The 19,996-nt window shown below is 40.1% G+C and overlaps 1 protein-coding gene across 4 annotated transcripts; it reads left to right on the top strand.

Moving 5' to 3' along the window:
- Nucleotides 1-3,703: 3,703 nt before the first annotated feature.
- LOC306928622 (olfactory receptor 2AT4-like) lies at nt 3,704-16,466 on the top strand. 4 transcript variants are annotated; one of them, XM_079508870.1, is made up of 3 exons: nt 3,704-3,853; nt 7,538-7,817; nt 14,805-14,955. In XM_079508870.1, exon 2 carries the CDS (start codon nt 7,569-7,571, stop codon nt 7,812-7,814), a length of 246 nt encoding a protein of 81 aa, XP_079364996.1. In that variant the 5' UTR covers nt 3,704-3,853; nt 7,538-7,568; the 3' UTR covers nt 7,815-7,817; nt 14,805-14,955. The 4 variants fall into 4 exon arrangements, with proteins under 4 accessions (XP_079364996.1, XP_079364998.1, XP_079364997.1 ...); XM_079508872.1 differs by lacking the exon at nt 14,805-14,955 and adding an exon at nt 9,357-9,663; XM_079508871.1 differs by lacking the exon at nt 14,805-14,955 and having other exon boundaries at nt 7,538-8,145.
- Nucleotides 16,467-19,996: the final 3,530 nt, after the last annotated feature.

The raw sequence follows: 19,996 nt of genomic DNA, 5'->3' as shown, positions 1-19,996 counted from the left end.
AAAATAATGTCATGAGTTTTCATTTTGATAACGATAGTAGTCACCTACCGAACTTAATGTTAGTTCCATTGATCCAAGTTGGAACAAAAATAAACATGTTCTGAAAATGCATCTGACCACTTAACACGGCAGCGAAATTGCTGCTGTGTTAAGTGGTCAGATGGGTGGGCCTTGGGGAGTATGGTATAGCGAGGAAAAAAACGTCTCAGCTTTGTACTTATATTGTGGACTTCTTTTTGAAAGATTCTAGCATGCTGTTCTAATCGTTGAATAGTGTTATTTTCCTTTATCATTTTCATCTCCTTCTTTCAAAATATTTGTATTGTTCCACATTCATGTATTTCAAAATATAACAAGGCTGTTTATTAGTTGTAGGTCAGGTTGTACTGCTTTCAAGACAGCACGGCTAATTATTTAATCATTAAACTTATGATTTGCTGATTACCTGCTGTAATGCACTCAAAGTGAAGTTGTTTTTTTTTGGTAATTATCTTCATTCAGATGTACACCAATTATAAAACATATTTTTAGCCAGTGCAAACTATGCTGCTCATACAGTAAGAAGCTGTTATGTTACCAAACACTGCTCTCAAGTGGGCATTTCACTATAATACAAACAGCACAGGCAAACAGCACAGGCAGGGAGTCATCCATGGTCTGAACCAATGTTTGACAAAGTTGGCAGTAAAATGATGAACAATATGTACAATATTACTCAAGTCCTTTCCCCCCATCTTGTCCTATAGCCCTGTCTAGACATTTCGTGACACTCTTCTGGGACTTGACCCTGAGGTTGAGAGTCACTGGACTTCAGCACTTGGAATATGTTTGAAGGAAAGAGCTCTTGGTCATCCACAGATCTATAGTAGCTACATCCTTGGATGTACCGGTATCTAAACCTAGTCCACCCTCATGAAAACCTAGACCCACAAGAATGAAGGTGACTAGACGTGACTACATACTACAGTAAAAGTTTTCATTTGTCCATTAGTAACTCTCTGTACAAGTGCCACAAAATAGACCCGTAATGATCCATTTGTATGGCCTCATTTAAATGAACTGAGGCTTCTATTGTCCAACTAACACATGTCCATGGTGTTTTCTGAAAAACTTTAAAACTAAAAATGTTTATGTATAAATATTAAATAATATAGCAACGTTTTTATTTTAACTAAACTAAAATGAGGTGTTGCCAGCTTGAAAGGTATAACCACGTCGTACAGTATAGGTGTTCCAGGTCTAAATGAGTTAAATGAAGTGGGTTGCTGGAGTTATTGCAACAAACATTTCAATACGTGCATAGTAATGCATGGTGTCTGAGGGAGTATCATCCATCATCAAAAAGGTTATGAGGACCCCAGACAGAATCCCCCTTGTGTGACCAACTCCTGGGTGCTTTCCTAATGAGCCCCGTTTGTAATGTAATCGCTAGAGAATGCTGTTTAATGACTTCACATTTAAACAAACAAACCTTTTAGTGTACAGACTCAAGGCTAATTAGTCCCAATTGCGTTCATTAACCATGCACTTAACAAGTTTAGTTTATACTTTGTTGCCGGCCAGGCGCCATGGGGGCGCCAGAGGGAGCCATGGCACCCTCGTTTGCAAGTTCTGCCCCCAGTTTTATACTGTACTTCTACTGTACTGTTTTACTAAATGATGTGGCCCCCACATGTTCAACTGCACCTTCCTCAGTCACTTCATCCTGGAGCCGAGCCTTTGTTTTGTTGACAGCATTCCTCAGGACTCTCTACTAGGTCTGCTCCTTTTGTCCCTCTATAGTCTATACCAAATCTCGCCACAGAAAATAGCTGATCGACAAGCTTACAACTTTGTGGGTTCAAGTCCGCAATTAAACAGACAGTTGATCTGTATGTAGCTGGTCACTAAAAGAATAACAAACAGCTGATCTACAAGCTCACAACAACATATATGAGCACAATATTGTTATTGTAATTTTAATCCTAACCTCAAACTTTTTTTCCCCTTCAGACACACTTACCGGTACATCCCATAATAAACCTAAAAGGCTATACAAAAGTTGATCAGTTGGCATTAATCAAGACACCAAAGTTCCAATAAATTACCAATGGCCCATCATTCACATGAAATATAATAGTATTTTTCTTTCTCTTTTTTTGTACTGAGTGTCATGGATGAAACCATTATTTAGAGGGGTGCATTGAGCCAAAAATGTTTGAGAACCTCTGCATTGGTACAGTACATATGAGGTATACAGGCACACCTCCTGCACTCAGAGCACAGGATTCCGGGACAGATACACCTCACTACTAGTATTTTATGAATTATAGTGATATAAATGTAATTATTTTAGGTCTACTGCTACAGTAGTACATTATCTGGTTTTGTCCATTGACATTTGTTTGTGTGGCACAGCACATCATTAGTGATATTGATGAATTAGTCCCGCCCACAAGCCAGGTTTTCCTTATAATACATTCAAAATGTTTTGTTTTCATATTATGAAAACAAAACATTTTGAAATTAAGTTTTAGATTATCACTGTTACACACTGACACTATAGGGTCCCAGATTCTCTTGATTACTTTTTGTTTCTCTCTCTAATTACAGTAATAGGTCTCATTATTTAGGAGGTAGTCAAGAATACCCAAGATACTGTATTAAAGTAGGTAATGTATGTAGTGAGTAAGACAATTTGAGTTCAGCCATTATTTTTGCTCTGCATTCCAATAATGTCAACGCTGTAATAATATAGTATATAAGGTAATAACCTTCATCTTCAGTTTTAATTCAGCAGAACTTGAAAATGAGATTAATTAGCCCGATGTCTGAACACTAAAAGGTTTTTGTTTACAAGCAGCGTTCCCTAGTGATGACATCATGAAGGGTGCTTATTAGAAAGGATCCCAGGAGTCAGAAAGCAAAGAGAGTCCTTCATTCTGGGGTCACCATACCCTTTAGAAAGATAAACAAATCCTGAGGGATTACTAGGCACTTCACATGACCTCTTGCTACATATATCTTGCTATATATATATATATATATATATATACCTTCTTTTGTCTAGGTTGGAGAACATTTTCATATTGATGTGTGTCTTTCGGAAGAGGGAAGCTTTGGATTTCAGTTATGACCTTTCCAATGACCTTTCTCAGAACCTCCCCCCAAGCTTCTAGAGATAGGCCTACCCCTGGTAAAATATTATTCAATACAATTTGTACTTGACGCAAGGATTTAGAGTATTTGACTTTAAAAAATACTCAGGTATTCAAAAGTATAAATTACAAAATTACCTTTTCTTTTTAAATATCAATGCATTGATGTTGATATTGTTGTTGTTGTTGTTGTTTTAATTGTAAAGATTTTCCACACATTTACAAAAGAATGTCAATAATAGTGAAAATAGCAGATCCACAGACATGGTATTTTTCACTATATTTGAAATGGGGCTTAAGTGGTTAATTCATAATGTAGGCTACTTACCCTTTCATGATAGAAATGTAGTGGAGTCAAAAGTAGGCCTACAACATTTCTCTTTTAAATGTAGTAAAGTGAAGTATCCAAAAATGCAAATACTAAAGTAAATGTACTTCATTACTGTCCACCACTGGGTATAATAAATAAGGCTTTCCTCTTCTTCTATCAACTAGTCAACTAGAAAACTACATCATCACGGAACTGTTAAGGCTTGACAGCATGGTTGGTCGAACTTATTTTAAGGTTACACTTTAAGTCCGTTGCTCAATTATGCCCCCCTACAACTTGCATGGTTTGTTCGTTCACTTCGTTGTGAACTTGGAAGCGAGTTGTTATGAAAGCAACTAAAATCTAAATGACAACAAGCCAAACAGCTTAACCCCTGCAACGCAAGGTACGTTGAATACTAGCTTATGTAGCCGTCTGCTTCTTTTGTTGGCACATATCGCCATTTCAGCTCAAGTTAACTTTGCTCATTCTTAATGCAGATATGCTGTGTGTGTATCGCGCGTCCATGCAGCGCGTCAGTGACCTAGCTCTGAAACATGACATAATAGTCCACTTGCCAGAATGTGAACCCAGGCATGTTGAGTACACCAACGTTTTATGTTAGAAATGTTGAGTATGGGTCCCCAGCATGTAGAAACTGCCGGATGCTAACTTGCATATGTTGAGCAATTTTCATAATAGGAATAGTTATGTGACCATATCACCATACCATTAACAGCCTATAAGGGGGGGGGGGGGGGGGGGGGGGGAATAATCAAAAGTTCATCATTCTTTAAGTAGCATGTGACGTGTCAAACTAGGGTGTTTTCATGATGCTGAATCCATTCCAAGCATTGGTTTTGCACAAAAAAACACCCCTTGAGCTAAAAACGGCCATAGCCGTCATCACAAATGTGACGATGTCAGCACATTTGGGCAAGTGGCTATGGCCGTTTTTAGCCCAATTGAAAAACTAATGCTTGGAATGGATTCAGCATCATGAAAACCCCTAGCCCCTTTCGGAACCCTCGGTTACCTTTTCTGAATTTTGGACGGCCCCTAGGTACCCTAGATGGTCAGGTCGGGGGGGGGGGGGGGGGGATGCCATTAGAGGTGCCGGCAATGAACATCTAAGTTCATCACTACACGCAAGCGTGTAGCGTGTGGCTTAGATGGCCAGGGGCACGAATGACATCGGAGGTGCCGGCGTGATCATCTAAGGTCATCACCACACGTGAGCGTGCGGTGTGCGGCTTAGATGGTCAAGAGCACGGGACGTCACGTGGGCGGCAGTGACATTTGGGGGGTTCGAGGGGTTGTGGACCCAGATACTTTGGCTTAGGGGTCAAGGCGAGAGCCTGTGCGAATGTGTAGAAACCCCCCCCCCCCCCCTGGAACCGGCAGAGAAAAGGGAGGGAGGGAGGGTTACTGAAAACCCCCAGGCTGCGTTCGAATTCATTCCCTATGGGGTTCCGCCATTTTGTTATAGTGTCCAAGTGTAGTGAGCATTTTTGCACCCTAATGTAGTGGACTGAAGTATCCCACAATGCACCGGGAATTGTAGGGACCATCCGATGGTCACTACAAAAACACAGCGAAACAAATCTGCCCCATAATGCATTGCGCAAGCTCGCTCTTGAGCGCACATGCACACATTTGCGCGCACGTGCGCTACTTCTGCATGCATGCGCTCATTGCGCTCCAACTCAGAAGAGGCAGAAGTTGAACCAGCGAAAGAAATCAACACAAATGTACTTTTTAAACTTTAGTTTTCCCCTCTCTTTTCTTCTCTGGCGGATCTCGAAGCTACAGATCTCGAGACAAATGATCTGTGCATTTATTTGCAATTGTTTTATTTTATTTATAATAAATCAATTAATTTGCAATAGTAGGCCTATTACTAATCTGATTCAGTGTATCACCCAGGCCCAGCGCATGACGTTAGGAGAGGAATCAGTTGCTTGCTGTAGAATATATTTTAATAGTTTTTGGATTAAGGTTGGTGAGGTTGTAAGGCTATGTGCTAAAGTCCAATATATATTTTATACATCTAATCGTTGTTTAATTATCAATTAATCAATCAATCAATTATCAATCAAACACGTTTTACAAGTCCCACGGACGCGGAACTTCACCTTCTAATACTAGCATAGAACCCCTTTCTGACAGCTGCCCTGCTGGCCTATTGGACTCCTATGCTGCCTTAGAACCCTGTTCTATCAGCTGCCTCGTTAGTCTAGTGGACTGTTACGCCGCTTTTCAAACCATCGTGCATGGCTTCACGGTTTCGCGCCCTGCTGCCGACACTATTTTTACAACCGCTGACTTTTTTAATAGTTTTTGGATTAAGGTTGGTGAGGTTGTAAAGCTATGTGCTAAAGTCCAATATATATTTTGTACATGCATGTGAGACACATTAATTGTGTCTCCGAACATATGTTTTATTAATATTAATTAATTCCTGCCATGAAAAAATCTAATATATCTAACATTATTTCATTGAATTGCGATAAATACATTAAAACTTCATTATGTAGGCAGTAATTTATTGGACTGCTGTTTCTGTTAACGTCCGTATTGTGAGCAGAGCTTGTAGATCGGCTACTTTTGGTAATTCTTTACCAAAAGTACCCGATCTACAAGCTCACAACACGGACTTATTGCTTATGGCTTGTTGCTTATAGATCGGCTATTTTTGTCGTATCCTCCCCCCCCCCATGATTAGCGGGGGTTCATAATCATGCTGCTGATATTTTCATATTGTCAAGGTGGTGCACTGTTTTCATATTGCTGGATAATGGATATAATATTAATTTATTGATGATAATCATAGGCCTATGTTATTTTAAAAGAATAACCTTTTTATCATAGACATATAGGCCTAAATGCCTGCAAACCTATTTTTTCTTTATTCATCCATGAATTTAAAAATAATTTAACAAACTGTCCTTGCAGGGAGGTGACAGCCTGCAGTCACTTATTTGATACAGTCTGTTCCTAGCGAAAATTCAGCAGCAGCGTTTTGACTGGTTTCTTGATTCTTCATACAGTTCTTTATGAGGCGATCTGAAAAAACCCTATGGGGATTACAATGCAAATAAAAAGTACATGAACCCGCGGACGCGGTGCTCCCCATACAGGGAGTATTGTCCGAATTCATCACTATTTGAGTCCACTGAGTCTGGATCCCCGTATGGGGAGTAGGGAGTAGGGAACAACCCTAGCAATTCGAACGCAGCCCCAGTGATTGGTGAGGTAGGAGTGGTCGGCCTGGTTGGAGGTAGGTGGTTGGCACGGGTGGCACAGGGTGGAATTGACAGTGGCTGGTGAGTTGTGCTTGGTTGTCTTCTGCTTGGTCAAACCTCCCGAACCTCAGTTGTTCCATGTTAACATTACAGCTAAGGAAAACTTGGATTATATACTTTGTATCTGACAAGTTTTTGTTTCTTTAAACCATAGATAATAATAAATTCCATGAATGTGATTCTAGTCTGATTGCGCTTTCGTTTCATGTGTGATGGCCCCCTGTGCCTTTAAGGAATGTATGCTGTTCTGTGTCAGGCATGCTTAATCCAACCCATTTGCAGTGCCGGATTGGGAGGGTGGAGCTGGCAATTTGCAGAAGGGGAGACTGTGGAGACACCTGACCAGTGTCTGCCCCAAACACTATAAAACACCTGCTGCACTAATGTTCTGGTCTCTCCATTCCTCCTCAGGCAGCCTGCAGGAGCAGCCACATCAGAGCAACTTTGATCTTGTTAATCAGGCAGTTGTTCCCTGCCAGCTTTATTTGGGACGCCAACATGAATTCTTTGATTAACTTTATTAATTAATAGTTAAATAAAATACTTTTTGCTGCTTTAACTCCGTCTGGTCTCCTCTCTTTGTTAAGGCCCCTGAGCCAGCCATAACACATGTCATCCAGTCACAAACTCAATATTTGGGCACGGATGAATTGTGACGTCATCATGACGACAGGAGTAAATGCAGCCGAACGGTATATAACACATTGGTTGAATTGCCCTGTTGGGCAACCACACTAATTGTACAGTGTTTTAATTGAATCTTTGATAATTGTGTTTAATCATAGGCATTGAAACGTGCATCCCCATCTGTGCATTATGGCATCGCCATCACCTCATAATCGCAGCAGAAATGAGGAGGAAGAAGATGACCCTGTGGATCGAATGATCTCGCGCACCGGCTGCGCTGAGCTGCACTACACGCTGCAGGAGTGCATGGCAGAACACCAGGACTGGAGGAAATGCCAGGAGCAGGTCAAGACCTTGAAAGACTGCATGATGGCGTTCCAGAAGTCACGTCGAGAAGAACAGCTGCTAAAGCAGCGGCAGACCGCCACAGAGTAAAAGGTAAATGGTGTATTTATATAGCACCTTGGCAAGGTGTTTTACAATGATTGTGTATTATATTCACACATTCATATACCTATGGCGGAGAAAACTATGCAAGGCACCAACCTGTACAGCGGGAGCAATTAGGGGTTCAGAGTCTTGCTCAAGAACATTTCAACACTAACTCTGGGGGCCCCCGGGATCGAACTGCTGACGTACGGTTGCCATGCCGCCACGCTACCCCTGATCCACTGCCGCCCCTGGACACACAACACAGGGCAGAGTATGAAAATAAAGGTGGTTGTGTTAACTTGTGTATCAAAATAAAGAAGGGGAAGTAGCTATCCTTCATGCTGTTCGACTTGTATGAATGAATGCACCGAAATGTCTGATATTAAACTTAAATAATAAAAATCAACCTAGCCTATACTTGACAACCTTTGTCAAGTATAGGCTACATTAATCACATATAACGGTTGCATCGTCATTAATGGAATAAGTTCGTACTTTGTAGGATATTTAATTAACCCATTCTTAAGAAGTGTTCAGTGCACTGCATGTTAAAGCGACCCCCCCCCCCCCCCCTTCCTGTGAGTCGGACTGCTGTGAGTGACGCCACGTTAATGACAGATAGCTGGCAACAGTGACAAGGCAGCCAGAAACGCATAATCAACGTTTATGGCGTGATCACTGATTGATCCGCCCGCGTCCCCGACTCCCAAAAATGCTCTCGCATAAGCAGCCTACTGTAGATCTGATGATCTGCATGGAAATGCAATTTCTCTGAATGACTGTTAAAGCACTTATTTAATTAGGTGAACGATTAAGCAGCCAACTTAGCCTATATAATATTAATTGCTTGTACAGTTGGAAATATCCTACAAATTTTACATTACACATCGTCGATGTATGCCTTTATTAGTTTTAGCTAGGCATGTAACGATATCGATATATATCGATATTATATCCTGACTGTACGATATGTATTGATTTATTTAAATTTTTTATATGAAATGTGAACTGTAATCACATTCCATCATATTCACGTGATTTTGGAGAGAAATGAGACCGACTCCATGCAGTCACTTTCAGTAGTAGAGGCCTGCAGAGGGGAGCTGTATGTGTCTGTGACACAGGTGATGGTCGTTATTGATGCTCATTAACACAGCCGACGCTAATCGCGTATCAATACGTTATCAATTAATCAAACGTCCGGTGCGAACCACGTATCCATACGTTCTAATCACTTTTTTATAGCATACTTTCATTCATCTTTTTACCCACACGGACAATGAAGAACCATCCCCCTGTCATTGCTGCTTAGTCCCGCTCACGTGATCAGAAAAAAAAAAAAACCCTCCCCTCCTGAAAACAGTTGGGCGGGCCGCTTTACGTGTAGAAGCCAGTATAAAATGGATGCGCCCATGCCGATCTAGTCTGTGTGTGAAAAGAATCAAATTTCACCTAACCTCGCCTCACCAGGCTTTCCTCCACCTATTGGCTTTTACCCAACACTATAATACTCGATTCCCCCCTCCCCTCCTGTTTCTCCTGCAGGAGGAGGGCCTTGCGAGATGGGGGCTCATGTCTCGGAAAAAAACATGATGAACGGAATACGGAACGCTGTTACGCTGCCTAACACATGATCTGCAGATTCTGCACCAGATCGGCATTGCACAACGTCTGCAACACACATGGACAGATGCATGTTTACTTCTTCATACTGTAGCGACCAAACGATCCCCGAGCCTACAATACTACGAACTAACAAACGAACTACAGTATCGAGAGGGGCCGCCATGACAACAGACAGTCTACCGTTGGGGGATCACGTATCGCCATGCAGAGCCGTCATAATCGGAGATCGCTCGGACGTGTGATTGTAACGCTTTTTTATTCATTATAATTGTAGTGATAAGACCGCAATGAACGCGTCGGGGACGTAATCGACCCGGGTGTAATGTATAACGAACTTTTCCGCGTCCTAAACCGTGCATGCCCAGGCATGTTCCCCTATACTAGCTTGAAAAACAAAATCAGCTCATGATGACAACGCGTCTCACCGTTATACTATAGTTCTGAACCGAACGGTGGAATGGGACTTTTTATAGCCGTACGATCAAGACTTTTGCTGCCCAATGTGCCCATGACCCCCCCCCCCCCAATGTTACTGCGATCAAAACAATGAAAGCAGTGAATCATCATCATCATCTAAAGAAAGCAGAGTTATGAAGGTTTATAGTCAGACATTGACAGGCAGATATAACAATAAACACAATAAATATGCTATACATCCTATACACCGAATGAAAGCCCTGAATGTGTACTTTTACGAGGAAAAGAGTAAACATTGATCCCATGTACAGTTTGTCATAAATTGGTTACTGGGTGGATGCACATTGCGCCCACCAGATATAACTGCAGAGAAGACATGGACCCGAACTCAATATTCACAAAATAAGGCCTATAGCGACATATAAATACTATATACCGTATGAAACAGAAGACTCTCTGCTTTCATAAGAAAAAAACTTCTACTGTAGTAATAATAAAAATCACACCCATGTGAAGTGAGTGGTGCAACTCTGTCCCATATTCTGTTCTCTGCTTATTCAATACAGCTCGCTATATACGGACTGAGGCAGAAAGTCATGTAAACCTTTTATTTACAGTTTGGTCTGTAAACTTCTACTGTAATAATAAAAATCACACCCCCTGTGAAGTGAGCGGTGCAACTGTTCTCTACAGTTGCACCGCGCAACTGTTTTTTTTTTATTATTACAGTAGAAGTTTACAGACCAAACTGTAAATAAAAGGTTTACATGACTTTCTGCCTCAGTCCGTATATAGCGAGCTGTAGTGAATAAGTACAGAACAGTTGCACCGCTCACTTCACAGGGGTGTGATTTTTATTATTACAGTAGAAGTTTACAGACCAAACTGTAAATAAAAGGTTTACATGACTTTCTGCCTCAGTCCGTATATAGCGAGCTGTAGTGAATAAGTACAGAACAGTTGCAACGCTCACTTCACAGGGGTGTGATTTGTATTATTACAGTAGAAGTTTACAGACCAAACTGTAAATAAAAGGTTTACATGACTTTCTGCCTCAGTCCGTATATAGCGAGCTGTATTGAATAAGCAGAGAACAGAATATGGGACAGAGTTGCACCACTCACTTCACATGGGTGTTATTTTTATTATTACTACAGTAGAAGTTTTTTTCTTATGAAAGCAGAGAGTCTTCTGTTTCATACGGTATATAGTATTTATATGTCGCTATAGGCCTTATTTTGTGAATATTGAGGAGTTCACGTCCATGTCTTCTCTGAAGTTATCTGGTGGGCACAAGCTGCATTCAATAACCAATTACTGTCTAACTGTAGATGGGATCAATGTATACTGTTTTCCTTGTAAAAGTACACATTCAGGGCTTTCATTCGGTGTATAGGATGTATAGGATATTTATTGGGTTAAATTTTATATCTGCCTGTCAATGTCTCTGACTTTAAACCATCCATAACTCTGCTCGCTGTTCAAGATAACCACTTCCAGGCAAATGCAGGTGTTGCAAAAAGGTCAATATCTCCAGAATGGAACATGGTAAAATCAAAATGTATTTTTTTAAATTGAAGTGGACAAGTTCAGCTTTCTTTTGATGTATGTGTGTGATTCTCGCTATAAGAGAACATTTTGCTGTGGGCCCCCGAACAAGGCCTTTGTGCAATGTTAAACGGTAGCAACATCCAAATAGGCCTGCCGAGATCTTGTAGCAATCAAAGTGTTAATACATCAAGGAAGGCAATTATGTTTCTGCACTGTCAAATAGGTCTACATCTATCCTAAGATGCCATCAAAGAAAAGAAGAAATGTTAACTCGAGCTAGGTTTAAACATGAAAGCATGTTTACAGTTGTTGCACAGAAATTTAAGTAATTTTACATGAAAAGTAATGCTACTTTTGCAATGTAGTTAAATAAAAATTGTGAAAAAAGCTTGGGGGAAAGATAAATCATAAAAAAAAAAGATTTTTCGGTCATTTGTCTGTACAATAATTGTGTTGAAAATATTGTGAAAAATCGTATCGTGAACCTCATATCGTGATACGTATCGTATCGTGAGTTGAGTGTATCGTTACATGAGGGCCTAGGACAGGGGTATTCAACTAGATTAGGCCGGGGACCACAACTGTAGAATGATTGTGTGTGTGGGGACACATTTGTCGGTTCTCCAAATGCATTTTGTGCTCAAACATGAAGATTTATGTATATTTATGCACAGTAATGAGCAGAATATGTCTATACATGTATATGCTACCTTAGAATAGATATAGACCTATTTGACAGTGCATAAACATAATTGCCTTGACATTAACGACCGTCAATGAGCACCAGCTGGACGGACACACACACACACACCCACACACACCCCAGTGCTCTAGTCTAAAGTGTGTGTGTCATTTCCCTCAAAGCCTTTGAATATGATGGAATTTGATTAAGGATTACTGTCGTTATGGTAATCTCACACTTCATATCGCACACACCATACCTGTAACTTTCATTAGCCCTCTTATTATTCCCAGAATTATTATTTTGTATTTGGCCTGCAGGCCGCCAGTTGAATACCACTGGCCTAGGAGTTGGTACAACAACTGTGCTTTTGAAATATCTTAGATGTAACCATGAACAACACCAAATCACTGATTTGTCCAATGACCCATTGGACAAATCGATTGCCTGGTGGCTGTGGGATTGTCATTTGTGTAGTCATAACATAAATGCCCTATACTTGTTGGTTTTTCATTGAAATGTAATGAATAAATGTTTCAGTGTTCACTTCAGTTATACAGTAGTTTGCTTGATTTATTATTATTTTTATTATTTATTTTGTATTTTTCTGTATTTTCCCACTCCGTATGTCCCTACACAATGGCAGCCTTGCATGCACCTGTGTTGTGGGTTTATATTGTATCGTAAAAAAATCACACTTGTGTGAAGTGAGGGGTGCCTGGTAATGTTGAAATGAAACATAATTCTGACTTTTATTGTCTCTTATTATTTATGTGTGTCAGTGTGTCAGTCTGTGAACAACAAAGGAGTAGCACACCCAGTGCAAACAATTTGTGCTCGTGTCTGGCCCCAGTCGTGATACGCTGCAGTACCTATGATCGCCACTTGGGATTTCCCTCTCGGTTCTGGGGCTTGTCTAACCCAGATCTGAATGAAACTTTTGCACATTTGATATTATTATGGTATGTATTCTTTGTCTAGTAGCCTACAATCATTCCAGACTTGTTGACAGTTGAAAGTTCAAAGTTTGATCTCAGTTCTGATAAGAACTGGCTATGGCAATTAGACAACATGCTTACCACCACATGCTTTTTTTTTTTAGACCTATGTTGCCAAAACACGGCAGTTCACACATCTAACAAAACAGCTAATTTGAAAGATTCCCCCATGGCGGCTGTCTGGTGCTGAAAGGATAGCGACCAATGACATACTATTCTTCCTGAGAAAAAAGAGGGAAGGGAATGAAAGCGTGCATACGTGCTTGTCAGGTGTGGAATGGTTTGCCTGAGATTGTTAAACAGTATACATTTATTGCAATTCAAAAGATTATACTGGTGGAGTGATTCATTGCTTTATTGACCAAACTTCTTATTGATCAAATGTGCACATTATGATATAGTACTTTCTTGTCAGTTCACACTGAAATTTGTCTTGCGACCCAGCAGCCAAGTATGCAGAACACATACACATTTACACACATTTGACATAACCCAAAGAACAAAACTGTTTTACATACATAAAGACAAGAGCAATGTCCACTGCCTAGATTACTCAATGGCAACTACAACTCCTGATTAAGCCTCAAAGTTGACTGGTGGACAAAGGACCTCTTTAGTCTGACCTTATTGTATGCTGGTACACCATATCTCCTTCCTGAAGGTAGCAACCTATATTCTCCAATCATACAACACATGGTTAGTATTCAAGGTGATAGTCCTTGCTAACCTTTAGGATGCTGTTATCATATGTGGATGTATAACGTTTCTGAAGTGGTTGTCCAACAATCTTTGAACAAATGTTCAGTTGTTGCAGCAGTTGTGACCTTACCAGGTGGTACTACAGTACTGAAGAACACTCATAATAACAGAAGTGAAGAACAAAAGAAGAATCTGTCTACTAGTACTAGCACAGAAGGATCTTTAATAGACGGCGAAGGAAGTAGATTATTTGCTTTGTTTTCTTACACACTGAATCAATCTGATCTTTCCATGACAACGGATGGTCTATTACGGATTTTGGTTTTTGTTTTGTTATGTTTATGTTCCTCATATGTTCTTTCTTACTTATTAGTAATACATGATGTAATTAAAGGCATAAGCACTAATAAGCTATACTAGCTTCTGCCTATACCTTTTCGATCAGGCTAAAAGAAAAAGCTTGTTGTGATGTCTCACTCTGCATTGTTCAAAGAGTATCAAAATAAACCATTCATTATTCAAATATAGTAAAAGCATAATTCAGTAACAACTTACTAAGATGCAGAACTCTACAATGTCCCTCTCCATTTAGCTAAAGGCCTTAACAGATGAGGCCTACAGTACAACAAAGTGGTTCCTATGATCACTGAATAGTACCTGGAAGACTAATTAGATATTTTAGAGTGTGATACATTTGGACTAATTGGCTATCCTGTGCTCTCCTGGGTTAGTGTATAGGATGTTTTCTTCTTTTCAACATAATTAGAGGACGGTCGTGTATCTCTTGTGGCAGCCAGGTAGAAAGCCTATATATTCAGAATCGATGGATTTAGGTTAGAAACAAAGGCAACTAATTGGGCCGCTAACATCACAGGTGAGCTACATTCACATTGTTTTGGCATCCAAGTTGTTGTTGTTTAATTATCCAGAAAGACAATTGTGCATTAAGTGTAAATGTCGAGGTATCTTGGTAGTAGCTATTTAATAATATAGAACTTTGCCCCTGTTCTTTTTTCCTAGGTTGGAGAACATTTTCATATTGATGCATGTCTTTCGGAAGAGAGAAGCTCTTCAGTTATGACCTTTCCCATGACCTTTCCCAGGACTGTGGTTAATGACTCACTTATCATTCATCCCCCAGGCTTCTACATCATTGGTTTTGAAACTCTGCCTTTCATTAATGTCTACTTCATTTTTCTAGCATTTGTCTATGTGGTTACCGTCCTGTCCAATAGTCTGTTGATCTACATAATTGCATCTAATCACTGTTTACAAACACCAAAGTTTCTGGCTGTTGGCAACCTTGCGTTAATCGATTTAATCATGAACACATGCACTATTCCAAGTATGATTAAGATATTTCTCGCCAAGGATAATTTTGTGGCATTTGATTTATGCATGGTGCAGATGTTCATTTACTACACGTTTGTGTCGCTTGAATCCTTTGCACTTGCTGTGCTTGCCTACGACCGGTTGATCGCAATATGTTTCCCCCTGCGTCAGCATGCCATCAACACAATGAGAAGCATGTCTTGTATAGTCGCGTTGATCTGGTCTCTTTGTCTGGGGACAATAACATTTTCTACCACAATCATGACAAGACTCTCCTTTTGCAAGTCCGTCAAGGTGTTCAGCTATTTCTGTGACTATGCACCTGTGTTTAGGCTTGCTTGTAATGATTATACACTGCACTGGACTGTTGCTTCAACTCTGAGTTTAGTGTTCGTTATTGGACCCTTTATTATAATTGTGCTGTCATATACTGCCATACTGGTGACTGTGTTCAGGATGAAATCGTTGGACAATCGGGCTAAAGCTCTGGCTACCTGCATTGAGCATCTCGTCCTTGTTGCAGTGTTTTACATTCCGATGTTCACCATTTTTATGATTGGTTTTTATCTTGGACTAATAGACCCAGACCAGCGCGTTTTGAGTCTATCGCTTTCCTCGTGCATTCCTCCTTGTCTTAACCCCATCGTATACTCTTTGAAAACTAAAGAGATCAAGGTCAGGGTTCTTAAACTTGGCAGAAAACGAAAAATTGTCGCCAAGCCTGTTAAAATGTAAAGTAAAGTCATTTGTGATGTAAAGTCATTTGTGGAAGGATTTTAAGAGTCAGTATGATGCAGGGCTTCTTTTTTTTTACTACATGAAACCATATTTGCTTTGTTCATTGTGTAAAGTTTGTGTCGCATCAATTGCACAAAACAATTGTATTCATTTCATCATAAGTCTTCCTGTCAGTGTATGTGGGTTTTTATTTGAAACCTTAAATTAATATCAGCAAAGTTCGTTCATGGAAAAAGTGTGTGTGTGTGTGTGTGTGTGTGTGTGTGTGTGTGTGTGTGTGTGTGTGTGTGTGTGTGTGTGTGTGTGTGTGTGTGTGTGTGTGTGTGTGTGTGTGTGTGTGTGTGTGTGTGTGTGTGTGTGTGTGTGTGTGTGTGTGTGTGTGTGTGTGTGTGTGTGTGTGTGTGTGTGTGTGTGTGTGTGTGTGTGTCCTTACATGCAGGCAATTTACATGAATTGATGTAAACTGTCGTAAAAGTAAACTGTAATGCAAGCTTGAGGCTAATCTACAGACCATCTCTGGTACAGTATGTCATTAAATTATGTCATTCTATTTGGTATTTCTTTATTGAATGAATTTCTTTATTGAATGATACGACTAATTTGTCATCTAAGTGGTGGTGAAATAGTCCAAAAACATGTTACAGTGTCTGATCATGTTAATCAAATGTATTTATATCGCACATTTCAAAAAACTCATTGTACCACAGTGCTTTACAACAAAAAAACAGAACAGTGAATAATAAAACCACATGCACAGACATAGGGCCGATTCATACTCCTATTTTAGAGCCGAATAAAAGTCGGTTCGGCTCTGTAGAGCCTACAATGTGACGTCATTTGAGGTTCGGGGGGGCGGGTACCGTCCTAAAGTCGGCTCTTCGGTGCTACTGAAAATTTCTGACGAGCCGAAATCATTTCGGCACTACAGCGCCGAAACAGCGGTAAAATAGGAGTATTAATCGGCCCATAGGCTGAAAGCAACACGGCAAACCCTTCTTAAAATCATAATATCTTCTGATTGTTTGTTATTCTGAAGAAATGGTGAACAATGAACATGAACAATGTTGGTGTAATTATGAGATTCGATTGGGCGGTATTATGTTTTAAAACATAGATTTACGTCAGAAAGGGCTCATTCATTACATTTCAACCCGGTAACCCAGTCACAATGACATCTCTTATGGCATGTGTTCTTGTTCTGTCTCTACATGCCTGACTCTTTCTAACCCGTTTTAAATGGTGGCTCCAATTCCCTATAGGGTTCAGCTCACATTACCTCTAAACATCCAACAGGGATGTTGGACTACATATGTTTTCGTTAGCCATGCACTGTCACTGACTACATCAAAGTACTTGTTTTAGAGTGCTGCTTATCAGGTCAGATTTAGTTGGTCCTTTAGTTGCAAAATCTGCTTTATTATGTATACAACCGTGGGGACAAATCCAGTGTGAGATTGTCACATCAGCTTGATGAGATCTACATGAAATCCACATGTGAGCCAATTTAGCTGTTGTAGCAGAGTGGATCACAACCTCAGCCTGATGGCCTAAAAGACTAATGTCTCCACCGGGCCATAGGGAATCCCCTTTGGCTTAGTCTAAGATGTTGGCCTTGGTGCCGTGACCTGGATCGGGTTTCCCTGTGGGAGGAATTGAAAAGGGGGGGGTGAGTGTAGCAGAGTGGCTCACAGCCTCAGCCCAGGGTAAAAGGAGTTCTCTTAGGCTTAGTGGTTAAGATGTTTGACTTCCCATGCGGGAGACCTGGGTTCAAATCCAGGGCATTACACTGTCATTCAGACCTGTCATTAGATATGGTAGAAGACTCATCATCTTTCTTTTCTAGTGCAGCATCCTTCCTTTCCAGACATATCCGTAACAATAATCACAAAGAAGGAACCACAGAGCCAAGCTTTTCTCTTTTCTCTGCTTTTGTGATAGCCATGTTTTAATAATCCCCACAAATACTACTTTAAGACAATTCTACATGAAGGTGCCCCAATGCAAGCATACTGTGTAATGTACACAGCATGTACCTGGATACATGATTATAGGTTTAGATTGTACTAAATTGTATAGGGAGCACACACATGATGTAGTCATGTAAAATGCAATTCAAAATGCTTAAAATTGGCTTGTAAATCAAAATCACTTGAGGTGAAGAATGATTTCTTGTGGTCGTTGCATAATATGATTAGTAAACATGTATAAGGATCCATTAACTGCATTTGCTGACTGTACTGTAGTTATTTGTGGCTTAGTGATCCCTCTAGTGCGGGGGCACTAGAGGCACCATCCATCCATCCATCTTCAACTGCTTATCCGTAGTCGGGTCGCGGGGGCAACGGCTCCACCAGAGTGCTCCAGACTTCCCTCTCCAAAGCAACATTTGTGACTTCCTCCTAGGGGATTCCGAGACGTTCCAAGGCCAGTGAGTCGATGTGTTTCCTCCAACTGCGCCTTGGTCTGCCCTGGGGTCTCCTCCCGAACATTCACCAACCAATATTAATTAGAATCAAGGCCTATACATTATTGTATGCATTATACTATCATTTATCGGCTACATAATATTTCATTCACTGGGGCAAGCAAATGTAGTTTTTTTTTTTTTTAACTTTGTTTTTATTTAAAAAAATGAAACATGAACAATGAAACAGAAATCAAACATAAATGTGAATGCAAGAAAACAAAAATACATAACAAAAACAGAGACGATAAAAGAAATCCAAAGAAAAATCCCAAACACAAAAAAGAAAATACAGCATTTTTCAGACAGTACAAGGCAAGGCAGGGAACAGCAGGAGACATGACTCATAATATACAGCAGATATCTAACATTAATTGTCACAAGCCCGGCCTGCATCCAGCCCTTGCTCGCACCCCGAGGAGACAGACGCTCCGGTGACCCCCAGCCCGCCACCAAGTGACTGGCCAGAGGCCCCCGGATAGCAAATGTAGTTAGAATATGTTTTGAAATATATCAGCTATAGCCTGCCAATTTGTCAGTGTAAGCTTCTATCGTGCAAAATCAAGGCCCTTGAAGCCTGGTAGTCAACAACAATGAATGTTGGTTGCTATTTGGTTGGTACAGTATGCATGATCAGTGGTGGAAAGTAACTAATTCCATGTACTTTTTATACCAATAATATTGTACTTTTACTCTTAACATTGCACTGTTGATACTTTTATTTAAGTAACAAATGTGAGTACTTTTACCACCACTGCAAACCTGTTGGCGCTATATAGTAGAAATAGGTCAACGATACAAATGGTGCTAGTTTTGTGGATTAATTTATTTTTAATGAGGGGCCCCCAGTGCCCCCCACCAAATGAACGGAACTGCTGTACTTAATATTCACCAAAACCAGACCAGAACTCCCACCACGGGACTCGGGCAATCAATTAATACCTTTGGAACAACTAACAAGTATTTCCTATTAATGGCAAGTATTAAGTCCAAAGATCTGAACTAACCCTGTTGTATGTTTTATTGTATGTGCAGAAATCATGTTTTCTCTTTGAATCAGGCCTTACTTTGACCAGAGAGAACAGATCTAGGTATGTTGCATCAACCCAGATGTGACAGATTCATTGCACACTTGTAGAATCTAACAAAGTCCAATTTCTTTAAATTTTGTCAGTAACAAGCATGAGAAATTTGTACAAAAGTCAGGCCTTAGGCTTCCACGTTATCTTGCTTAAAAAACTATAAAATCATCAAACTTAAAATGTGATAGGTCAAAAACTATCACAATATAATATGATATATCAAAAGATAAATCGCTAAAATCAAGTCCTAAGATATGATGGATTTAAAGTTTAAATATAGGCCGTATAAAGCATGTTGAAGTTGGACTGGAAAAATGTGGAAAAAGGTGAAATTCTCAACATTTTCCCCATGAACACAAACGCATCTATCATTAACATTTCCTCACAATGTCCTGTGACAACCTATCACACATTCTGCAATTGTTATACCTGAATTAAACTTTGTGGTTAAAATAAGTGTTAAATGGCTCTACAGTCACATATAAATCATTGCTATATAGAGTGTAGCCTACTTTGTAATTGTTTAGTAACAGGATTGAGTCTCCCAGTCTCTCCAGGTCTTTAGTGAACAGGTATACATTTTCAAGTTGGGGTAA

The sequence above is a fragment of the Electrona antarctica genome (assembly GCF_951216825.1).
Source record: "Electrona antarctica genome assembly, chromosome: 8".
NCBI classification, from domain to species: domain Eukaryota; kingdom Metazoa; phylum Chordata; class Actinopteri; order Myctophiformes; family Myctophidae; genus Electrona; species Electrona antarctica.
The sequence above is the reverse complement of the archived record's forward strand: the minus strand, read 5'-3'. Positions and strand labels throughout refer to the sequence as shown.

Excerpts from the sequence above, each read along its gene's own strand:
- LOC306928622 (XM_079508869.1), top strand. The coding sequence starts at position 14,862 with ATGACCTTTCCCATGACCTTTCCCAGGACTGTGGTTAATGACTCACTT.